Source organism: Panthera tigris, chromosome B2 (assembly GCF_018350195.1).
Source record: "Panthera tigris isolate Pti1 chromosome B2, P.tigris_Pti1_mat1.1, whole genome shotgun sequence".
Classification (NCBI taxonomy): domain Eukaryota; kingdom Metazoa; phylum Chordata; class Mammalia; order Carnivora; family Felidae; genus Panthera; species Panthera tigris.
Window position 1 is genome coordinate 41,410,925 of NC_056664.1, and position 22,626 is coordinate 41,433,550.

Here is a 22,626-nt window from a genome sequence, read left to right on the forward strand (position 1 = left end):
TATGTCCCTGGTCTTAATTGGTCTTAATGAAGTTGACCACCTTTAAATGTATTGACCATTTAGATATCTTCTTTCATTAAGTACCTCTTTAAATCATTTGCTCATTTTTTTTGTTGGATTGTCTTATCTCCATCTATAGGACTTCTTTATATAATCTGAAATGAATCCTTTATTAAATATATTGCATATTTAATTGCATATATTATGATGTATTATTATAGTGCATATAAATATATTGCAAATACCTTCTGGTCAGTGACTTGTTTTTCACTCTATCACTGGTGGCTTTTGATGAAACAGAAAGGTTCTTGATTTTAATTTGGTCCATGTGTTTTTTTTCTTCTTTATGGACAATATTTTTTATGTCCTGTTTAAGAAATACTTACCTACCTCAAGGTTATGAAGCAATTCTGTTGTCTTTTCTAGAAGCTTTACTCTGCTTTTCATTTATAATCCATTGTGTGTGTGAGAGAGATAGGGATCAAATTCCTTTTATTATGTGAGTATCCAATTATATCTTTATTAAAGCTTTATGTTTTTTATAAAGGTCTTGTGCATTCATTTGTTATGTTCATAAATGCTTTAATTTTTTATTGCTATTGTTTTACTTTTTTCTTTATTTTATACTTGGTTGATGTGTAGGGGAGTGATAAGTGATTTTTGTTTTTTTAAATTCAGCTTCATTTACCTATCTGACAAAAACTTTTGATATATAGGCATATGTCAGAGATATTTTGTGTTTGGTTACAGACCATCCACAATAAAGCAAGTATCTCAGTAAATTGAGTCAAATTAATTTTTTGGTTTCCTAGTGCATAGGGAAGTTTTGTTTACTATACTGTAATCTATTGAGTGTACAATACCATTAGATCTTTAAGAAGCACATACCTTAATTTTAAAAAGCTTTATTGCTAAGAAATGCTAATAACCATCTGAGCTTTCAGGAAGTTACAATCACTGATTCCAGATCACCATAACAAATAAAACAATAATGAAAAAGTTTGAGATAATTGTGAGAATTACCAAAAAGTGATATAGAGACACAAAGTGAGCAAATGCTGTTTGGAAAATGGTGCCAATAGATTTACTTGACAGGGTTGATACAAGTACTCAGTTTTTTAAAAAATGCAGTGTCTATAAAGCACATTGAAGCAAGATACAATAAAACAAGGTATGCCTGTAATCTGCATGAAAATGCTTTTGATAAGTAAAATGTATTCAATGGTTAAAAATACTTTCTTAAATAAAATAAAATTAAGGCAGGGCACCTGAGTGGCTCAGTTAGTTGAGTGTCCAACTTCTGCTGAGGTCATGATCTCATGGTTCAAGGGTTCTGGCCCCACGAAGGGCTTTTCCGCTGACAGCATGGAGCCTGCTTCGGATTCTCTGTCTTCCTCTCTCTGCTTCTCCCCTGCTTGCACACACGCATGCACACACATGCACACACTCGCTCTCTCAAAAATAAACATTTAAAAAGATGCTCTTAAATTAAAAAATAAAATTAAGGCAATGAAAATTTGCTTTTGTGGTAATATTGGATTGTAATATTTCTAGATACCAGATCTAAGAGGATCTGGGTCTTAAATTTTTTTTTTTTTTTTTTTTTTTTTTTTTTTTTTTTTGAGAGAGAGTGCAAGCGGGAAAGTTGCAGAGAGAGAGAGAGAGGGAGAGAGAGAAACCCAAGCAGACTCCACACAGTCAGTGCACAGAGCCTGACATGGGGCTCAAATTTATGAAACCATCAGGTCATAACCTGAGCTGAAGTTGGACACTTAACCAACTGAGCCACCGAGGCACCCCTGGGTCTTAAATGTTTTAAATCAGATATTATGAAACTTGAATTCAGCTGGATCTTACAGAACAAAACAATTGGCATTTAGAGGCTTTTTGAACAGGGTATTCACAGTTTTTCCTAGACATTTTCTAATACTTTTCATAATAGCTCTCTTCAAAATAGTGGGTCTCCCCTTCATTTGTAACATGAACATTGGTACTTTTACAACTATTATTTTGTAACATTATTCTTGTAAGTGCTCTTTCAGTAAAACATTTTGAATGCTGGCCATTAACCAAAAGGAAACTGTCTTTTCCATATTATAGCATATTATAGCAAGTTAGCTTCTGCGGGGGAGGGGGGGGGAGGACATTAAGGCAGTCTGTGATTACTTGTAGAAACAATACAGATTTTCCCAGAAAAAGGTCCAAGAGAGTTTAGCTTACTTCTGGTTAAAGTGGTGAATTTCCCACGGGTTCCATGTTTTAAAATGAGACATAAGATGTAAAGTTTCCTTTTGCTGTTGAACAGTTGTAGGATATGCCTTTAATATGTTGTATTGAAGGGCAGTAGTAGAACTACTTGTTCTACTAGGGAAGCTTGTGAGAAAGACCATTAAGGAATTATAGCAGAGTTTATAAGCTGGAGGCTGCAAATCCTTCAGTTCTTTCAGGGCAATACATGGACAATAAAAATTGTGCCACTTAAAGGAGGCAGAGTTATGGTACATAAACATTCGATGAAATATGTCCTGATTTTCTTTATTATTTTGGGACCCGAGTCAGAAATTTAACGGTCATAATAAGGAAGGTTTTTCTTTGGTCTTAACTTTGTGTACTACATCTTGCTGTGTGTCTAATGCTTTAAAACACTTGGAATTGGTTTATAATGGTTTAAGTCATTAAGTCTTTAAGGGTTTTTTGAGGGCTGTATCCCCTTTTGAAAATTTTTTGAAAGCTTGTTGGCCCTTGCATGCCTCAGAAAAATGCATATCTACACATAAGACAATTGTGTGTGCAGTTTTCAGGAGATTCACAGACCCTCTGAAACCCGCATACCTCAGAATAAGACGTGTTATTACACATTATATTGGTATTTTTGGCTGCAACTCATTGTTAAAGAGCTCTCCGACTGAAGATGATGGTGTATACCTTCACTGGTGGAAAATGTTTACTTCAACTCAAATGGACATGTTCCTCTTTCTTCTATACCCATCTTTCTTATCTATGTACATTTTTATTAAAAATGCCAATGTTTATTTCTGTATGTCTTATGTATCTGTTGCCTTAGTGTGTCCAGTTTAAATATTTAGTTTCCAGATGGAGTGATACCATTTTTTTTTATTTATAGTGCTCAGAACAGTATAATGTCTAGTAAATGGTTTATATTTCATATTGTATTCCTGAGTCTTCATATGATGTGTGCAACCAAAAAACTGGTAACAGAAATTAGCTTATCTAAGTGCATATAATCTTCCAGAAATTGTTTTTCATGGATGTGGCATATTTCAAACCTAGGAAAAGAAGCCAGGCGTTTGTGATATTTTGATAACTGAAGTTTCTGTTCAACTCTCCCATCCTGCCCCTTAATTCAAAGCTAGCAGTCCTGCTCAGCCATACTGTGTTTGCAACTTTGTATTTTCTGTTTCTGAAATAGTTACATGCATGGAAAGTTTAAGGGGTAGGATTACTTAAAGATAATACTCAAAAACTGCCAGAGTGAAAACTTTCCCTTCAGGGCCATTTTGGAACTAGTTTGTATTAGCTAAGGAATGCCTTAGTTTTCTCCTTTGGTCTTAATATATTTCATTTAAAGCATATATTGAACATCTTTTGAATGCCCAGGACATGAAGCAGTTGGGTAATAGTACAAGAAATCATAAACCTTGGTGTGCCTGGGTGGCTCGGTTGAGCATCCAACTCTTGATTTTGGCTCAGGTCATCATCCCAGGGTCGTGGGAGTGAGCCCTGTAACAGCTCCATGCTGAGCGTGGAGCCTGCTTAAGATTCTCTCTCTTTCTCGCTCTCTCGCTCTCTCTCGCTCTCTCTCACTCTCTCTCTCTCTCTCTCTCTGTCTCTCTCTCTCTGCCCCTCTCCCTTACTTGCATACACTCTCTAAAATAAAAATAAATTAAAAAAAATATAAACCCTTTTTAATGATGAGAGTTGAAGGGGTTGGTGGGACCCCCTGCTGGCTTTGAAGAAGTAAGCTGCCATGTTGTGAGAGGGCCTTTGGAGAAGGCCCTCATGGCTAGGCTCTGATATTGGCCCACTGCTGACAGCCAGAAAGAAAATGGAAACCAAATTCTACCAACAACCAGAGGGAGCTTGGAAGACACCAATCAGCTCATAGCACAGAGGAGGGCATACTTAGTATCAGTACAGGAACTTCTCTTTTGTAGTTTTGATTTCTGGAGTTGTGGAGTCTAGGTAGAGGTTTATCAGTTTAACCCCAAGTTTTGGCACAAGTCATCAGTGCTCAGTCTTCTGTTCATCATTGCACTGGAGGTACAAGATGGTGTAATCAGAACAGAAGAGGGAATAAAAGCTAATTCAGATGTGAAGGAAGAGGTAAACTTTGTTTGCAGGTGTCATGACCGTGTTTGTAGAAAATCCTAAGGGATCTACACCCCGCCCTAAAAAAATACAGTAAGTGAGATTAGCAAGGTTGCAGGTGACAAAGTCAGTATGCAAAAATCAATAGCAATTCTATACACTAAAATTTTAGATGGGAATTTGAAATTTAAAAGCAATGTTATTTGCAATAGCATTACAATTACGAAATTATTAGAAATACATATGTGAAGGGACGCCTGAGTGGCTCATTTAGTTAAACGTCTGACTTCAGCTCAGGTCATGATCTCACGGTTCGTGAGTTTGAGCCCTGTGTCAGGCTGGAACAGCCTGGAGCCTGCTTCAGATTCTGTGTCTCCCTCTCTCTGCTCTTCCACCTCTCATGCACTCTCTCTCAAAAATAAATACTTAAAAAAAAAAATATATATATGTATATGAATATGTACTGTGAGATGTGTATATATATATATATATATATATAATATATATATATACACACATATATGTATATACATATATATGAAAAACTAGTTCAGTGAAAACTACAAAACATTCCTGAGAAAGTAAAAAAGATGAAATCAATGGAGAGACATACCATGCTCATGGATCAAAAGACTAAATAGTAGAGCTTGAGTCTCCCCAGATTGACCTAGAGATTCATTGTTTTCCCTTCTAGAATCTCAGCAGGATTTTGTAGAAATTGACAAACTGATTTGAAAATCTGTATGAAAATGCAAAGGATGTGGGGATAGCCAAACAACTTTGAAAAAGAACTAAGTTGGAAGACTTAAACACTACCTGGTTTTAAAAATTATTAGGGGCACCTGGGTGGCTCAGTCGGTTAAGCATCCGACTCTTGATTTTGGCTCATGATCTCACAGTTCATGGGACTGAGCCCTGGGTCAGGCTGTGCACTGACAGCACGGAGCCTGCTTGGGATTCTTGCTCTCTGCCCCTTCCCCACTTGTGGTTTTTTTTTTTTTTTTCTCTCTCTCTCTCAAAATAAATAAACTTAAAAAATATTTAATTATAACCTTATAGTAACTAGGGCAGTGTAGTATTGGTGTAAGAGGAGACAGATCAATGGTACAGAACAGGAAGTGTGCAAACAGATCCCTACAGTTTTGGTCAGTTGGTTTCCACAAAGCTACCCAGATAATTCAATAGGAAAGGAAAGTCTTTCAGTTCTAGTGGGCATTTTATACCAAAAACTGCCTGAATCTTTTCCCCCTAGTCCACTTTAGTGTATCAGAGAAAAACTAAAGTTGTATAGATTTTTACCAACTAGAGAAGGAAACAAATGCTGCTTATCTTCTGTCGCCCTGTTCAACTGACATGGAGGTAGAGTGACAGGATTGTAACATTACTTAATCTGGGAGAGCAATAATGAAATCTAAAGCAGAGAAAATTTAGCTCTACTAGTTGAGAAATGAGTCCAGAAAATCTCACAATTTCAATAAATTCATATTTTTTGTTTCCCAAACAATAATAGGCAGTTTATTTATTTTTAATGTTTATTTTTGAGAGAGAAAGAGAGAGAAAGCTCATATAAGCAGGAGAGAGGCAGAGAGAGGGAGACAGAGGATCTGAAGTGAGCTCCATGCTGACAACAGAGAGCCCGATCGGGACTCGAATCCACCAACTGTGAGATCGTGACCTGGGTAGAAGTCAGACCCTCAACTGACTGAGCCACCCAGGTGCCCCTATAATAAGTGGTTTTATTTTTTATTTTTTGTTAACATTTTTAATGTTTATTTTTGAGAGAGACAGAATGTGAGCCAAGGAGGGGCAGAAAGAGAGGGAGACACAGAATTGGAAGCAGATTCCAGGCTCTGAGCTGTCAGCACAGAGCCCGACATGGGGCTTGAGTTCACAAATTGTGGGATCATAACCTGAGCCAAAGTCGGATGCTTAACCGACGGAGCCGCCCAGGCACCCCTATAATAGGTGGTTTTAAAAGAAGGATTAGATTTGGGGCACCTAGGTGGCTCCATCAGTTAAGCCTCCAACTTTAGCTCAGGTCATGATTTCATGGTTCATGGGTGTGAACCCTGCATGGGGCTCTGTGCTGACAGCTCAGAGCCTGGAGCCTGCTTTGGATTCTGTGTCTCCCTCTCTCTCTGCCCCTCCCTGGCTCGTTGCTCTGTCTCTCTCTCTCTCAAAAATGAACAAAACATTAAAATTTAATTCTTAAAGGATTAAAGATTATATATATGTACACATCTATATGTGTACATATATATACATATATATGTATATAAAACCTCACAATCCTATGAGGTACAGTACTATGTTCATATCATAGACAACAAAACTGGATCTTAGAAAATTATAGAACTTGCTCAACGTCCCATAGTAAGTTCAAAAGCCAATATTTGAACACTGCCTGACTGCAAAATATTCTTTTAACAATTATGCTATATGTGTTACAGATAAGAGCTAAAACACTTTAGGGGTGCCTGGGTGGTACAGTTGCTTGAGCATCTGACTTTGATCCAGGCCATGATCTCATGGTTCATGGGTTCAAGCCCCCATCAGGCTTTGTGCTGACAGCGCGGAGCCCACTTCGGATTCTCTGTCTCCCACCTCTCTGCCCCTCCCCCGTCTCAAAAAAAAATAAGCATTTTTTAAAAGTTCTAAAGGACGTTAGTGGGGCACCCCAAAGTTAGCTAGAATAGCTGGAGAAGACCACATGATACATGAGACTTGAATAAGCCCTCAAGTATAGATAAGATTTATTTAAGCAAAGGGGAGAACAGAGTTAAGAAGTGAGAACAGGGAAATAGAATAAACATTGGATATTCAGGAAATTGTAAGGATATAATAAATTTGGGATTAGTGGAAGATGAATTGAAAAGGCCAGATGGTCTTCAATGCCAGTTTTTAGAGTTGGTACTTTATTCTGTAGGTATGAGAGAGCTAACAGTTTTCAACAGGGGATAAGATGGATAACATTGGTATTTGAGAACATTTCATTCATGGGTATTGTGTAAAATGCATTTAGGGAGAGGGTGGTTTAGGAGTTAAGGTGGTCTGGGCAAGAATGAAGAAAACCTGAATAAAATAGGGTGGGTGGATATGCGAAATGTTTTAAAGTGGGTTTTGTTGACTAAATGGGGAATGAAAGCAAAAGGAAGCCAATATTATTTAACCTTCAAACCTTTAATAGAAATAGGGAGTTGTTGGGGCGCCTGGGTGGCTCAGTCGGTTAAGCATCTAACTTCAGCTTGGGTCATGATCTTGAGGTTCGTGAGTTCGAGCCCCACGTCAGGCTCTGTGCTGGCAGCTCAGAGCCTGGAGCCTGCTTTGGATCCTGTGTCTTCCTCTCTCTCTGTCCCTCCCCTACTCACTCTCTGTCTCTCTCCAAAATAAATAAACGTTAACAAAATTAAAAATATGGTTATTTAAAAAAGGGAGTTGTTTGGGAAAGGGAATCTTGAGAAGGAAGATATAATAAAGGTTGATTTTAGTTATTTTTAGAAAATTTAGTGAACTATAGTTTGAAACTATTATGAAAAGTTCAAGAAGAGTTATTCTGTAGGGGGGTGGAGATAAGAATTAGAGTTTAGGAGTTTGGGGATAGAGATTAGGATTTGCATGTACTCAGCATAAGCAAATTGAAACATAAGCCTGTAGCAGTTCACCAAAAGAAAAAAGCATATATACAGAGAGGAGGAGGAGGAGAATGTTGCTCAGTATCTACCAGGGTGTTAGAGGAAGAAGACAAGCCTGCAAAGGAGAGAAGCAGCAGTTATCAAGAGTTGGAAAATACTTCCTTCTATGTGCTCATCTTCCTCCTCTATATACATGAACCTTCACTATACCTCCCCATAGTTATTTGAGTGTATTTTCTTGCCTTGTTCATACCTAATTATGCTCTACTTTTTATAATATTTTATTTATTTTTAAGAGAGAAAGAGTGCAAATGGGGGAGGGGAAAAGAGAGAGAGAGAGACAGAGGATCTGAAGTGGGCTCTGTGCTAACAGCACAGAGCCCAGTGTGGGGCCTCAACTCATGAACCATGAGACCATGATGTGAGTCGAAGTCGAATGCTTAAATGACTGAGCCACCCAGGCACCCCTCATTACTGTCTCTTTAAAGCAGCATTCCTAGGGCACCCGGGTGGCTCTTTTGGTTAAGGGTCCAACTCTTGGTTTTGGCTTAGGTCATGATCTCATCGTTTGTGGGATGGAGCCCTGTGTCAGGCTCTGTGCTGACAGCATGGAGCCTGCTTGGATTCTCTCTCTCTCTCTCTCTCTCTCTCTCTCTCTCTCTCTCTCTATCCCTCTCTCTCTCTCTCTCTCTTTCTGCCCCTCCCCCACTTACTCTCAAAATAAACTTTTTAAAAAAATGAAATATTTAGGAGTGCCTGGGTGACTTGGTTAAGTATCCAACTTTGGTTAAGGTCATGATCTCGCGATTTGTGGGTTTGAGCCCCATGTGGGGCTCTGTGCTGACAGCACGGAAGCCTGGAGCCTGCTTCAGATTCTGTGTCTCCCTCTCTCTCTGCCCCTCCCCCAGTCATGCTCTGTCTCTCAAAAATGATAAACATTTAAAACAATTTTTTAAATAAGTAAATAAATAAACCAGCATGTCTGCATTTTCTATATACCTACCTCCCTTGCTATATATAATCATTTTTTAGGCTTTTCTCAAAACTGACTAGTTCAAAATTGGATAGTAAGATATTTTCAAGGCCCTGAGTCCAAAGCTATATCTAATTTCAATAGCTTATCAGAAGAATAAAACTAGTGTTTCTGATTGGATTTTAGCTACTCATCAGGAGAACCAGTCCCCAAAAATATATAAATACATTTATTTTAAAGTGTGAGTTAATTCTGAATATTTTCTAATTAAATAACAGGATTCTCGGGGGTGTGCAAGGGAAAGTTGGAGGAAGAAAATTCCAGAAAACCAGAGAGAGAAAACAGATGTACTTTTAAATCAATGATCATGAAAGACAATATGAATATACAATATGTGTTGCATATTAGAACTATAAGGTTCAGCCTATGCTGAAGCTAAGTCTGCTGGAATTGATAGGAAGGAGAAATTGATCTCTTAAGTACTGAGAAATCTTGTAAATGACTGCCATTTTGTGTGTGTGTGTGTGTGTGTGAAAATGTACATTCTTAAAGTACCCTGAAATTGAAGCATTTTTCTATTAGATAACACAAATAAAATCCTGACTCTAAAAAAAAATGTCTAAATACAACCTTTCAATTTTTCAGAGGAGATGCGAAAACAAGGCTTATTTCAATGGCTTGATTCTCTTCAGACTGGTAACACCACCTCTCCGGACCTGCAGCTCACTGTTGGAGCAGTGATTGTGGAGGAAATGAGAGCAGCCATAGAGAGGGAGACGGGCTTTCAGTGTTCAGCTGGAATTTCACACAATAAGGTGAAGGCTAATTATAGGTTTCAAGGCGAAACATAGATATCTGCAGTTAAATACAGCAAGGATGGATATGACTGGGACATTTAAATCATTACATGTACACTTTGAAATGGGCTTCTATTTAAAATTCATTTTGAGGGGCGCCTGGGTGGCGCAGTCGGTTAAGCGTCCGACTTCGGCCAGGTCACGATCTCGCAGTCCGTGAGTTCGAGCCCCGCGTCGGGCTCTGGGCTGATGGCTCGGAGCCTGGAGCCTGTTTCCGATTCTGTGTCTCCCTCTCTCTCTGCCCCTCCCCCGTTCATGCTCTGTCTCTCTCTGTCCCAAAAATAAATACAAAAAAAAAAGTTGAAAAAAAAAAAGTTGAAAAAAAATAAAATTCATTTTGAGGACCAAATAAATGCGTTAGCAATTCCTTAACAAGGGAAATGTCATTAAACATGCGCTTTCCTAAGAAGCAGGCTGAAAAGTTTGCAGAAAATGCTTATACAGTTGTATCCAAAAGACTTCCTTAATGACTGAACTGTCTGTGGAAAGGAGGAGGTTAGTCTTTGAATTTTATATGTGAACTATTTCTTTTCACTTGCTGAATATCCCTGAATTATCTCATTTCCTTTGTGGAATTGCCTGAGTATTTTCTGCTTTTGCCTATTTCCTCCTCTCTAATGAGAGCAATAAGAGAGATGGAATAGTAAAATTTTATTAGTTTGGACCCCTATTTTGATTTAGAGAATAGACAATTGTCAATAATATAGGGGCAGAATAACTGGTTTTCTTTTTAAAGTGCTGTGAGGGTCTGGAATCTTTGTCCCCTTCTGACAAGGCTCAATAATTGGGCAGTGGCTGATTATCCCTGGTTACTACCTTTTCCCCCTTCCTCCAAGAAGAGGAAAGTTGCCAAACTATCCCACAGAGTTTTAGAGGTTTCTTCTGGTTGAGTGAAGGGAGGGGAAACAAAAGTCCCATTGTAGTAATTTGAACAAGTCTAAATGTTGCCTAGTAGAAGTTCTAGAGAATCTCTCCAGTGAATTTAAAGGATGATTTTATACTTTTCCTACCAATTATAATTTGTGAACTGATACCACTGAAGCACCTTATTCTTTCAAAAGAGTTCTCAAGGACCTAAGGTTTGGGTTTTTTTGTTTTGTTTTTTTTTCCCCCCCATTTTGAAGCCTTGTTTCTAGTAGAAGATGTTTGCTATTGGAGGATGATTTTGAGATCTCTATCAGAGATACTTGAATTATGGTAATCTGTGTTAAATCTAGGACTCAAAATGGATTAACCATTAATCAAGAAATGTAAATCAGGGGCACATGGGTGGCTCAGTCGGTTAAGCGTCCGACTTCGGCTCAGGTCATGATCTCATGGTTTGTGGGTTTGAGCCCTGCATCTGGCTCTGTGCTACAGCTTGGAGCCTGGAGCCTGCTTCGGATTCTCTGTCTCCCTCTCCCTCTGCCCCTCGCCCACTTGTGCTCTGTCTCTGTCTCTGTCTGTCTCTCTCTCAAAAATAAATAAACATTAAAAAAAAACTTTTTTTAAAAGAAATGTAGATCAATGTGGTAGGGTAAAACAGGTTTGTTTCAGCATTTTCATATGCACATGCCTAGAAATGCACCTTATGTAAGTGTCCTCTGCAGCTTCTCTGGGCTTTTTCCCCTCTTGAAGTGGGAGAACCTTAAGGAATTGATGGGAATGGAAAAAAAAAAAAAAACGACCAAAGAGAAACCGAGAATAGATGTGGAAAGAACAATGAGGATGATGATAGTGGGTCATAGTTTCCACTGAGGATGTTGTGGGACACCAAGGTTTAGAGATGTCTTGAGTTTCTGGTTTTGTTTTTGTTTTTAATGTGGAAACCATTAGTAACAGCCCTTAAGCTGTGCCTGTGTTTTTATGTGTATGTTAATATTCACCAGCTCTCTGTGTGGGTGAGGTTGACAGTTACGAAGTTTTTATGCTTTCCATGCTCCAGGTCCTGGCAAAACTGGCCTGTGGACTTAACAAGCCCAACCGCCAGACCCTGGTCTCACATGGGTCAGTCCCACAGCTCTTCAGTCAAATGCCTATCTACAAAATGTAAGTATTCAGGGAGTACCTTCAGTGTCACTCATATACTTGTGAAAGCACTCTGGTTTCTCCTGTCCCTTATGAGAGATTGGAGCAAGAAAATGTAGGTAACCAGGAAGGTAGAAGAGAGAGCACACAAAATTTTGAAAAACACAGACTTTTTTCCTAATGAGGCTTCAATTCTGGATTATCTATGGAAGTTACTTGATCCTGAATTTTAAAAAATGAACTGATTTTTAGCTGTGTCTTTAATTTCCTTCTAGCCTTTTTGTTCAAGTCTGTTACTAAATAACAAAACCAATAGGAATTTTACTTCTTTTTTTTCTTCTAATATCATCCCGAGGTGTTCAGGGCTACCAAACTGCTCCCAAAGTAGGTATGAGAGAAAAATCCAAATAAACGAATAACTAGGCTGTGCATACCAACTGTGTGTCCTTGATAAGGGCTTACACTATTGTTGAAGGGACAGGATGAAGGGACAAGACAGTTCAAAGGAACAGTGAAGGTGCTATTAAGACTGTACATGAATATTTGCTAAATGAGTTATACAGGTAGTTATCAGAGTTCAGAGAAGAGAAATCTGAGAAACATTTATGAAAACTGCATGAGATTTTGCCAGATGATAACTGAAGAGCAATTCTGATTTTGATAATGTTTTGAACAGAAAGGGGGGAAAGTATAAGGTATTTGTGGTGAGCTGGGACATAAACCAGGTTAACTGGACCATGTTGGAGAAGATAAGTGATAGAAATAGGACTGAAAAGGTAGGTTGAAGACATATTATAGGAAGCTTTACAGGCAAAGCTTAAGAATTTTTATTATATTCTTAAATATAAAAGGTTTTAGTCATGAAAAAGATTTGTCTTGGGGTTGGAATTTTAATCCCTAAATGGGACAGTAGATCCTGTAAAATTGAAAAATTTTTACACAGTTGACTTTGATAACTAATCAATGACTTTAACCTTTTGTTTATGCTATTGTTAATCTTCCCAGGTCCTAACTCCCAGAGTATTTGAATCATCTAGTCTTATACTAGGAAATTAATAGTTTACAGGAGCAGTACGTGCTCTCATTGTCCCTGAACCCTGTGGAGAGCTACTTACAGAAGCAAAATTTCTTATGTCTGCTGATAACCAGATATTTATGATGTGACCTATAAATTCTTTGTCTTGTTAGCCGTAATCTTGGAGGAAAGCTAGGGGCCTCTGTCATTGAAATCCTGGGGGTGGAATACATGGGTGAACTGACCCAGTTCACTGAATCCCAGCTCCAGAGTCATTTTGGGAAGAAGAATGGGTAAGTGATTCCTAATGTTTTTCAATCATGACCTGTATGGAGATGCTAAAGTCAAACACAGACAAAAGCATCCAGTAAAATTTAGACCTATCTTTAACATTTGTTTCTCGAGATAATTTCTTTGGTTCTTTTGCTTTGAAATGTTAGGTCACTGTGGCCTGTCATTCTAGAGTAGTTTTTCATTTACCTAAGTAGGTTGATAGGCTTGGATATTTAGAGCATTTTCGTGTGCTGAAATGCTGGTAATTCCTTTAAAACCTTTTTTTAAATGTTTATCTTGAGGTGTGGGAGGAGGGGCAGAGAGAGAAGGAGACAGAGGATCCAAGGCAGGCTCTGCACTGACAGCAGCGAGCCCAATGTGGGGCTCAAACCCATGAACTGGAAGATCACGGCCTAAGCGGAAGTCAGACGCTTAACCACCTGAGCCACCCAGGCACCCCTCCCTTAAAATCTTTGTATTTAGACTTATACCAAAAAACTTGGGGATATGAATCAGTGGCTTGCTCAGCACTTTTCCAAAACTACAAATGATGAGTTGGCTTTAAAAAGCACAACCAGTATCCCTCTCCTTGGCAATATATTCCACTAGCATTCATTGGGAAGGGCAGGGATTCTGTCAGAGGTGAAGTATACTTAATTCTGGACAAATTTTTCCATTTCTATGAAGGAGACAAAAAGGTAGTGCAATGTAGGTATTTTATTTTAACAAGAATTATCATTTGCTTTCACCTTAAACTTTTTTTTCCTGCTTTTATTAGATCTTGGCTATATGCCATGTGTCGTGGGGTTGAACATGATCCAGTTAGACCCAGAAAAATACCTAAAACCGTTGGCTGCGGCAAGAACTTCCCAGGAAAGACAGCTCTGGCTACTCGGGAACAGGTAGGCAAGCATTCTTGAGAGAACATTGCCTCTTTTGAGGGGGTTAGTCGGTAGGTTTGGGTAACTGCAGAACGTTTAGTAAGTTAGACGGGGCCATTCTGTTGTAAAGTATGAAGTTCTTTTTTTGTGTTGAAAATGGACTAAACTTATTATTTTTTCCATGATTATTTTTTCTATCCAAAAAGAAACAAGATGAAACTGACTGAAATTTGAAATGGAATTACTCATTTTTTTGGTAGATGATAACTTGGAAGGCCTGGGATATTATGCCTCAAGCTTGTGTGTTGTTTTTTTTCTCAGAGCTGGAACATGCCTGAAGTTCACCTGACGGCATTCCAGCAGGAAAAGAAAATGAGAATCTTGAGCTAAGGCAGGTCAGAGTACTGAAGATTTCTATGATCTGGTGATCTCTTGGTTATAGGGGAGACATTATTGCACACTTACATTTGTGGGAGAATTGAACAAATCCTCCATCTTGTACTATAATAAACCTAGAATTTTTAAATGAAAGATTAAAGTCTCAACACTTTTTTAGGTACAGTGGTGGCTTTTGCAATTAGCCCAGGAACTAGAGGAGAGACTAACCAAGGACCGAAATGATGTAAGACTTTCTTTCTTTATTCTTGGGGTGAGTTTGGGGATTTAAATACCAGTTGTTGTGTATCTTAAGGAGTAGAAACAAAGATACAAAAAGATACCAGACTAGGAAGTTTTAAGAAATCTTTTGGGGCTCCTGTGTGGCTCAGTTGGGTGAGCGTCCGCCTTCAGCTCAGGTCATGATCTCACAGTTTGTGAGTTTGAGCCCTGCATCAGGCTCTGTGCTGACAGCTCAGAGCCTGGAGCCTGCTTCAGATTCTGTGTCTCCCTCTCTCTCTCTCTGCCCTGCTCCTGCTCTGTCTCTCTCTCTCAAAAATAAAAAAAAATTAAAAAAAATCTTTTTTCTTTCATAAAATTCAGCATAGGATCTGAGTATCCCATCTCCTTCGTTGCCATTTGCCTCTACTCTTTTGTATATTCCTTATTTAACCCCTCCTACAATCCTGAATATACAGTGGATCTTCATCAGAGTACAAAGCCATTAAATAAGACACTCAGGGATTAGACTGTAAATTATTGGAACTTGCAGTCCATGTGACAAAGTAGTGCTGGCAGTTTTAGAGACAGCGCATGAAGTCAAAGACTTGACATCTGATTAGTTTCTTTATCCCCTCCTTTAAATAAAATAGCTTTATTGATATTTTACATACCATAAAATTCACCCATTTACAGTACACAGCTCAGTGGTTTTAGGATATTCCAGAATTGTTCAGCTATTCCACAATCAATTTGAGAACATGTCATCACCCAGAAAAGAGATCTATACCCATTAGCAGTTACTTAGCCCTAGGAAACTGCTGTTGTGCTTTATCTTCATACACTTCTTTGGGACATTTTATATAAGTGGAAGAATGCAGTATGTGGCCTTTTGACTTGCTTGAAATCTTTTGGTTAACATATTTTCAAGGTTCACTCATACTGTAACATGAATGTTTATGAATGAACAATATTCTATTATATGGATATATTTTGTTTATCCATTCATCAGTGAGTGAATATTTGAGTTGTTCCTACTTCTTGGCTGTTATGAACAATGTTGCTATGAACATGCATGTATAGATTTTTGGGTAGACATGTTTCATTTCTCTTGGGTAAATGCCTAGGATTAGAATTGCTGGTTCACATGGTAACTATGTTTAGCATTTTGAGGAGCTATCAGACTTACACTCCTAGCAGTGTAAAATTAATTTTACTATCTTTGTTACTGTCTTTTTATTTTAGCCATACTAGTGGGTGTGAAGTGGTATCTCACTGTGGTTTTCAGGTGCTTATTGGCCATTTTCTTATCTTCTTTGGAGACATTTATCAAGATCCTTTGCCCATTTTCGAAGTGGTTGTCTCTTCATTATTGAGTTTTAAAAATTCTCTATGTATATATTATATATATATTCTCTCTCTATATATATTATACTCTATGTAAGTCCCTTGTCAGATATTTATTTTGCAAATATTTTCTCCCATTCTGTGGGTTTTTTCACTTTCCTGATGGTATTGTTCGATGTGTTCTCTCATGTTTCAGCATCTAGGGGTCCTACAGGTCAACTGTATACTGTCAGAAATCATCCCAAACTACCCGTTTGCCCCTTGTGGTGGTGAATGTTTGTTCTTGGGTGGGCAATCCCAGTTGTGTTATGGGCCAATTTGCCTTTGCCCACTAGGTGTCGCTCCGTTCTCATTTCTCTTTATAAGCCTTCATGCAACACAGTGGGGACCCCTGAAAATCTCTTTAAGCTTAAAAGGATTTTATGTCAAAAGTAATTCTGGACATAGAAGATCCTTGTCACTTCACTGTTTAAAGTATTCTAGTGGTTTCCCTTCATACTTAAGTCATATGTAGACTTAATTTTGTATTTTTATTTTGTCATGACCAAAATGATTTGGTCCCTGGCTACTTCTCTGGCCTTATCTCCTGTCCTGTCCCCCTTCCTTCTCTGCTGTAGCCTCTACCCCACTGGCAGCCTTCCCTTTTATTTAACACACCAAACTCCCACGTTAGCAGTTTTGTTCTTGCCATTCCTTCAGCCTGGAGAATCTTTCCTCATATATTCTTAAAATTTCCTCTCTTGCTTTATTCAAGTCTCAAAGGTCACCTTCTTCAAGAGGCCTTCCCAACTACCCTATCACATCAGCAGCTTTCGTCACTCTCTTCCTTACTCTGCTTTTTCTCATAGAAATACAGGGGCGTTGGGTGGCTCAGTCGTTGGGTGGCTCAGCATCCAACTCTTGGTTTCGGCTCAGGTCACGATCTCAACAGTTCGTGAGTTCAAGCCCCACGGTGGGCTCTGTGCTGACGGTGCAGAGGCTGCTTGGGATTCTCGCTCTCTCCCCCTCTGTCTCTGCCCCTCTCCCGCTTGTACTCACTCTGTCTCTCTCTCAAAATAAATAAACTTAAAAAAAAAAAAAAAAGAAAATAGAAATTTCTTATTTCTATTACATGCCTACTTGTTTATTTTCTGCAGTTCCTATTACAAGACAAGACCCATGAGGGCCTGAACTTTATTTTGTTCTCTCCTATGTCTCTTTGGTGTAGCTGATACATGGTTTTAGTCAATTGCCTATTTCTATTCTCTGAAGATAAATTCTTATGAACTGTATTTACAAAACGTACAAAAATACAAAATACATTTTTACCCAACAAAATATTTGCTGCTGTTGGCTTGTTTGCCTTAGGGGTATTTCTTCTCACCACCATCTCCTGATTCTGGAGGATCCCTATGTAGACTTTTCACCTTCTTATATTTCTGCCCCTTGACCTTTATTTCTTAGTTTGCCTTGCATCAATAGTGTTCATTTGGATGTCTAGACTTCACTGAAAATTGGGTCAATGATCTTGCTTTCTAGAGGCAAGCTCACTACACTGTATCTTCTATAGACAGGGTATAAGGAGGAGGTGCTAATGGAAACTTCTGTGCTTAAGTATAAGAGCATCACCAGCAGATTAAATAATAGACCTACTACTCAATCTTGACATCCTAGCTTGGATCTTCCTCTCAGACAATTACTTAAATGAATCCTTCCCTCAGTCACAAAATAGAATAAGTATTTGTTATAATCTTCCTGCATAGACAGCACAAAAAAACATTCAGGGAAAGAGTTCCCATTTTCATTTATTCTGTCCTGTTCCCATCACCTGTCAAAATATTCTAGATATTCTAATATTTCATCCTTCAATTCTGTCTGCTCCAATTACTTCTTGCACTAAGAAACAAGCATAAAATATTAAAAATTAAACATGACTATTTCCAAACCATTTCGTCACCCTGGTTCTTTTAATTTCCTCTAAACAATTCAATATATAGAACCCAGATGCTCACAGTAACTTTCTGGTCTCAATCCTTTTATACCCACAGAATGACAGGGTGGCCACACAGTTGGCTGTGAGCATTCGTGTACAAGGAGACAGACGTCTCAGCAGCCTACGCCGCTGCTGTGCCCTTACCCACTACGATGCTCACAAGATGAGCCGTGACGCATTTGCTGTCATCAGGAACTGTAACACTTCAGGCATCCAAACTTGCTGGTGAGTTTAATTCCAGCTTGTCTTCTCAGAAGACACTTGTACCCTGTCTTTCTCTAAAATTAGTGGGTATATAGCTTTCCAGCTGGGGTAGGTTCTTGGTGACTCTGGCTAGTGGGACCTATCACAGAGAGGAATGGAAGAAAACAGCACACCAGAAAAAAGGCAGCTTGCCTACAGCTTCTTTGCCTGCCTTTGGTGCATTTCAGTTCAGGGGTGGGTTCCAGAGGGAGAATAATCCAGTACTATCCCCGCCTTTGCTGCAGTCAGGAGGAACAAGCAATGGCACGTGGGAGTATAGAAACTCAAGTTTCAAGGATCTTGAACTTGGGAATTTCAGCACTTAATTGTTCTATCTTAAAAACATCTTCCTTGACAATGCAAGCGACCTATGTTCATTGATAATCTCAATCTAACATCCCAACTCAGTTACAAGCTCCGCTGGTATAAAACCAAATGTCGTATTACATTTCACTTCATTTGGTCATGAAAAATAACCAAATATATGATTGGAACATGTTCATTTATTGTTCAGATATTAATGATTTTCAGTATTGGGATCCTCTATTTATATAACATAGCCTATTACATTGAGAAAAGTATTCCTAATTCACAACGGAAATATAATTTTGTGGGAAACATAAATTGGTTGTTTACTTATAGATCTATACTAGAGACTGTAAAAAATAATAAAGGAAAGAAAAGAAAAAAAGGTTTCATTGAACACCTAAGTTATTGCTTATCTAAACATGTGGATACTACTGTTGTTTGTGCAGACCTACAATACGATGGGGTCTCTAAAGCTGGAGTCCTTTGTTCTTTACTTGGAATAATTTATTTAACTTATACTTCCTTATATATATGTTTATTTTCAAATATTGAACAGTTTCACTGAACCAAATGATAAATTATGATACTATGCTCATATGAAACCTTATAAATTAACAGACTCTAACACTTACCAGGAGTGTGAAACCTATTGACAGGGAAGCATCAAAATGATCTGATTGTAAGACTGTCCAGAGCATGAAACCAGAGGATAGTGATATACTGTTATAATAATTTTAAAACAGCACTTACTCCTTACCTCGTCGAGGGATTAATCTGTTTATAAAAGCACATTTTATCTTCTGAAATTCAACTCATGTGAAAATGTACTTGAGTAAACAAAATGAGTAACTTTGTGACAGGAATTTCTTGAAATGTTTCTGAGACTAAGATAGGTAATCCCAGTTGTGGGATTTCATGCTCTAGAAATTTGAGTTGAAAGTCTGTCAAAATTAGGGTTAGATGGTGTCCTCTTTAAAAACAGAATGGAATGGCTAAGAGGATTTTTTCAAGAGACTTTCCAGTCTGAATACTCTAAAGCTTTTTTGTTGCCCTGAGTAAAATTTCTTGCCTCAACCCAGGATTATAGCTGTTTTTACATATGTTATGACATACCTTATGAATACCTAGCAGTCAGGGGATCCAGTTTCTATGTCTGACCTGGTTGGATGTTCACCAAATCAGCAGTTCTCAAGATGTGGTCGTAGGCCAGCAATATCCGCATCACCCAGGAACTTGTGAAGAGTGCCTATCCCAGGTCTACTGAATCAGTATTAATCTGATACCCTAATATTTAACAACCATAAATCCTAGAACCATAATCCCAGTCATTTACAAACTGAATCTGTGACCTGGTGCTAATCTTGTTCCTTTACTTTCTATACAGGTCTCCTCCCCTCACAATGCTTTTCCTCTGTGCTACCAAATTCTCTGCCTCTGCCCCTTCATCTTGCACAGACATCACCACCTTCTTGAGCAGTGACCCAAGTTCTCTGCCAAAGGTGCCAGCTACCAGTTCAGAAGCTAAGACCCAGGAATGTGGCCTGGCAGGGACAGCCACTAAGAAAGTAGCCACTTCTCTGGAATCATTCTTCCAAAAAGCTGCAGAAAAGCAGAAAGTCAAAGAAGCTTCAGTGTCATCTCTTACTGACACTACCCAGGCCCCCACGAGCAATTCACCATCCAAGCCCTCGTTACCTTTCCAAACCAGTCATGCTACAGGAACCGAGCCCTTCTTTAAGCAGAAGAGTCTACTTCTAAAGCAGAAACAGCTTAGTAATCCTTCAGTTGTCTTCCCTCCACAAAATCCACAGTCCAGCCCTAAAAAGTTAACAAACTCTTTTCCAACAGAATATCCAGATTGCACCCCCGTCTGTCAAGCAGTATTGAAGGTGGGATCCTCTAAAACAACTCCTGCAGGGATGGATTTGGCCCAGAATAGCCCAAGCAGTCTTGCTTCTGTAATTTCCAAGTCTGCTCCGGAGGTGGCTCAGAAGTCAACTACTACCCCAAGTCCTGTGGCAGCTGAGGACCAAGTGCCCTGTGAGAAGTGTGGCTCTCTGGTGCCTGTATGGGAAATGCCAGAACATACGGACTATCATTTTGCATTGGAGTTACAGAAATCCTTTACGCAGTCCCACTCCTCAGACTCACAGGTTGCAGACTATCATTTTGCATTGGAGTTACAGAAATCCTTTATGCAGTCCCACTCCTCAAACTCACAGGTTGTTCCTGCCAGTTCTCCTCAGGGCAAAAGAAATCCCAAGAGCCCTTCAGCCTCCAGTAATAAACGCCCTAGGCCTGAGGGCATGCAGACATTGGAATCATTTTTCAAGCCGTTAACACAATAGTGCTGCCCTCAGGCTTGCTGCAGGGTTTTAATATTTTACCTGTAAACTAGGAGATGGAAATGTTTTTACTTCTCAAGGAAACCTGTAACTTTTATACAAGAAAAATAATCCAGTTAGATGCTGAGTTAAGACCCCCATCTCTTCACAGGCATGGATTCTAATTCCATTGCTGACAGAGATGTAAAAACTGACTTATCTTGCAGAGATACAACTGCTCGGAGTTTTTAATCATTAAAGTTTAGGGACACAGTGTCGGTAAAAATGTGTGGGCCTTGAAGCCCACGAGAGGCACTTTCTTTTTCATCTGTAAAACTGATATACCTTACTGATGATTGGAAATCAAAGACAAGATACTTAAAGTCTGTAGCTTAAAGATTGGAACAGAAAAGTAATGGAGAAAAAACGTTTTAAAAAGATTTTTCCTCAAGCTCTGTGACAGGGGCAGTTTAGATAACGCTTTGACCAAATGTGAGGTTTGAGAACGTGAGGTAAAGACCTGAAACCCTAAAGTGGTAACTAGTTTAGGGCAGGGCTCTATACACAGAAGCTACTCAATAAATACTGAATTTCATACAAGGAAACCCTATTATGACCACAATTTTAGCCACTGGCCCTTCTATCTCTTGTGTTTGGTCTAATGTAGAATGAGAGTGTTCGTGGACTAGTTCAGGAACTCTGTTTAGATTGGGTAAGTCATGATCAGAACTAGATCCTCTCTGGGATCTTGCTACTTAGGGCACCTAGGTGGCTCAGCTGGTGACTCCTGATCTCAGGGTTGTGAGTTTGAGCCCATGTTGGGTGTAGAGATTACTTAAAACTAAAATCTTAAAAAAAATAATAATCTTGCTGGTCTGAGTGTGATTTTGAGGAGCAGGAGCATCAGCATTATCAGGGAACTTCTAAGAAATTGTCTTAGCCTCACCTTCACCCGTACTGACCCAGAATCTGTATATTAAAGATTCTCCAAGGTGTTTGAGGACTACTGATCTAGAAGATGCCAGTGGCAAGCCAGGTTTGTAGAGGGCCATGACATTTCCTTAAACCCTAAAGTACAAATGTGAGGTAGTGCTTGGCTTTCAGGGTCACTGGCATGTTCATCTTTTTCCTTTTGATGTTTGAATATTTAGCTTAGGGTTTATCGTAGCTTTCTGCACTTGTCCGTGCTGATAGTTCCATTTTCTTTTCTTTTTCTTGGTTTTAGAGAGTGCGCGAGCAGGGTAGAGGTGGGGGGATAGAGGGAGAGAGAATATCTTAAGCAGGCTTTATGCTCAGCACGGAGCCTGTCGCAGGACTCAATCCCACGACCCTGGTATCATGACCTGAGTCGAAATCAAGAGTCAGACGCTCAGCCAACTGAGCCACCCAGGTGCCCTTACAGTACTGTATTCTTAATCTCTGTTCCTATATGTGGGAAGTCAGCTTTTTTGATATAGGAAACCTTGAGTTACACAGAGAACCCAACCGAAGATGAGCTGAATTAGGTGGTGTGTTGGGGGAAGTGGGTAGGAAGAATGGTGTACACATCCCATCTCTCATATGTACACAAACACCAACTGCTTTTAAAGCTTGTTTATAAATTAGGGGTCTGTATTTAGTTTGAAGAAAGTGGGGGGCATTTGAAAACCCTGAGTCTAGCAGGAAACTCTCTTCAAAACTATCTTCCTCTTTTGAGGTAGTTGAATGATGTGTACCACGGCCCTTTCCCTGCTAGATTTATAGTTTCCTGAAGGCAAGAATTCTTGCACATAATAGGTACTTGATATTCATTGGATGAAACATATGAAGTAAACAATTTTAGATGATTACCAGAACTGGAACAGTAAAAATGTACATACAGCTGATGGGG

At 39.0% G+C, this 22,626-nt stretch overlaps 1 protein-coding gene across 3 annotated transcripts in view; it reads left to right on the top strand.

Annotated features, from left to right (window-relative positions):
- The window catches only part of POLH (DNA polymerase eta), a 39,055-nt gene extending 17,694 nt beyond the window's left edge, over positions 1-21,361 (top strand). For all 3 annotated transcript variants that reach the window (XM_042986436.1, XM_015538915.2, XM_015538917.2), the window contains 7 exons: positions 9,580-9,749; positions 11,716-11,819; positions 12,987-13,106; positions 13,865-13,988; positions 14,524-14,589; positions 17,936-18,105; positions 19,817-21,361. In XM_042986436.1, coding sequence (XP_042842370.1) covers positions 9,580-9,749; positions 11,716-11,819; positions 12,987-13,106; positions 13,865-13,988; positions 14,524-14,589; positions 17,936-18,105; positions 19,817-20,780 — 1,718 coding nt within the window. In that variant the 3' untranslated portion in view covers positions 20,781-21,361. The remainder of the gene's footprint in view (positions 1-9,579; positions 9,750-11,715; positions 11,820-12,986; positions 13,107-13,864; positions 13,989-14,523; positions 14,590-17,935; positions 18,106-19,816) is intronic.
- Positions 21,362-22,626: the final 1,265 nt, after the last annotated feature.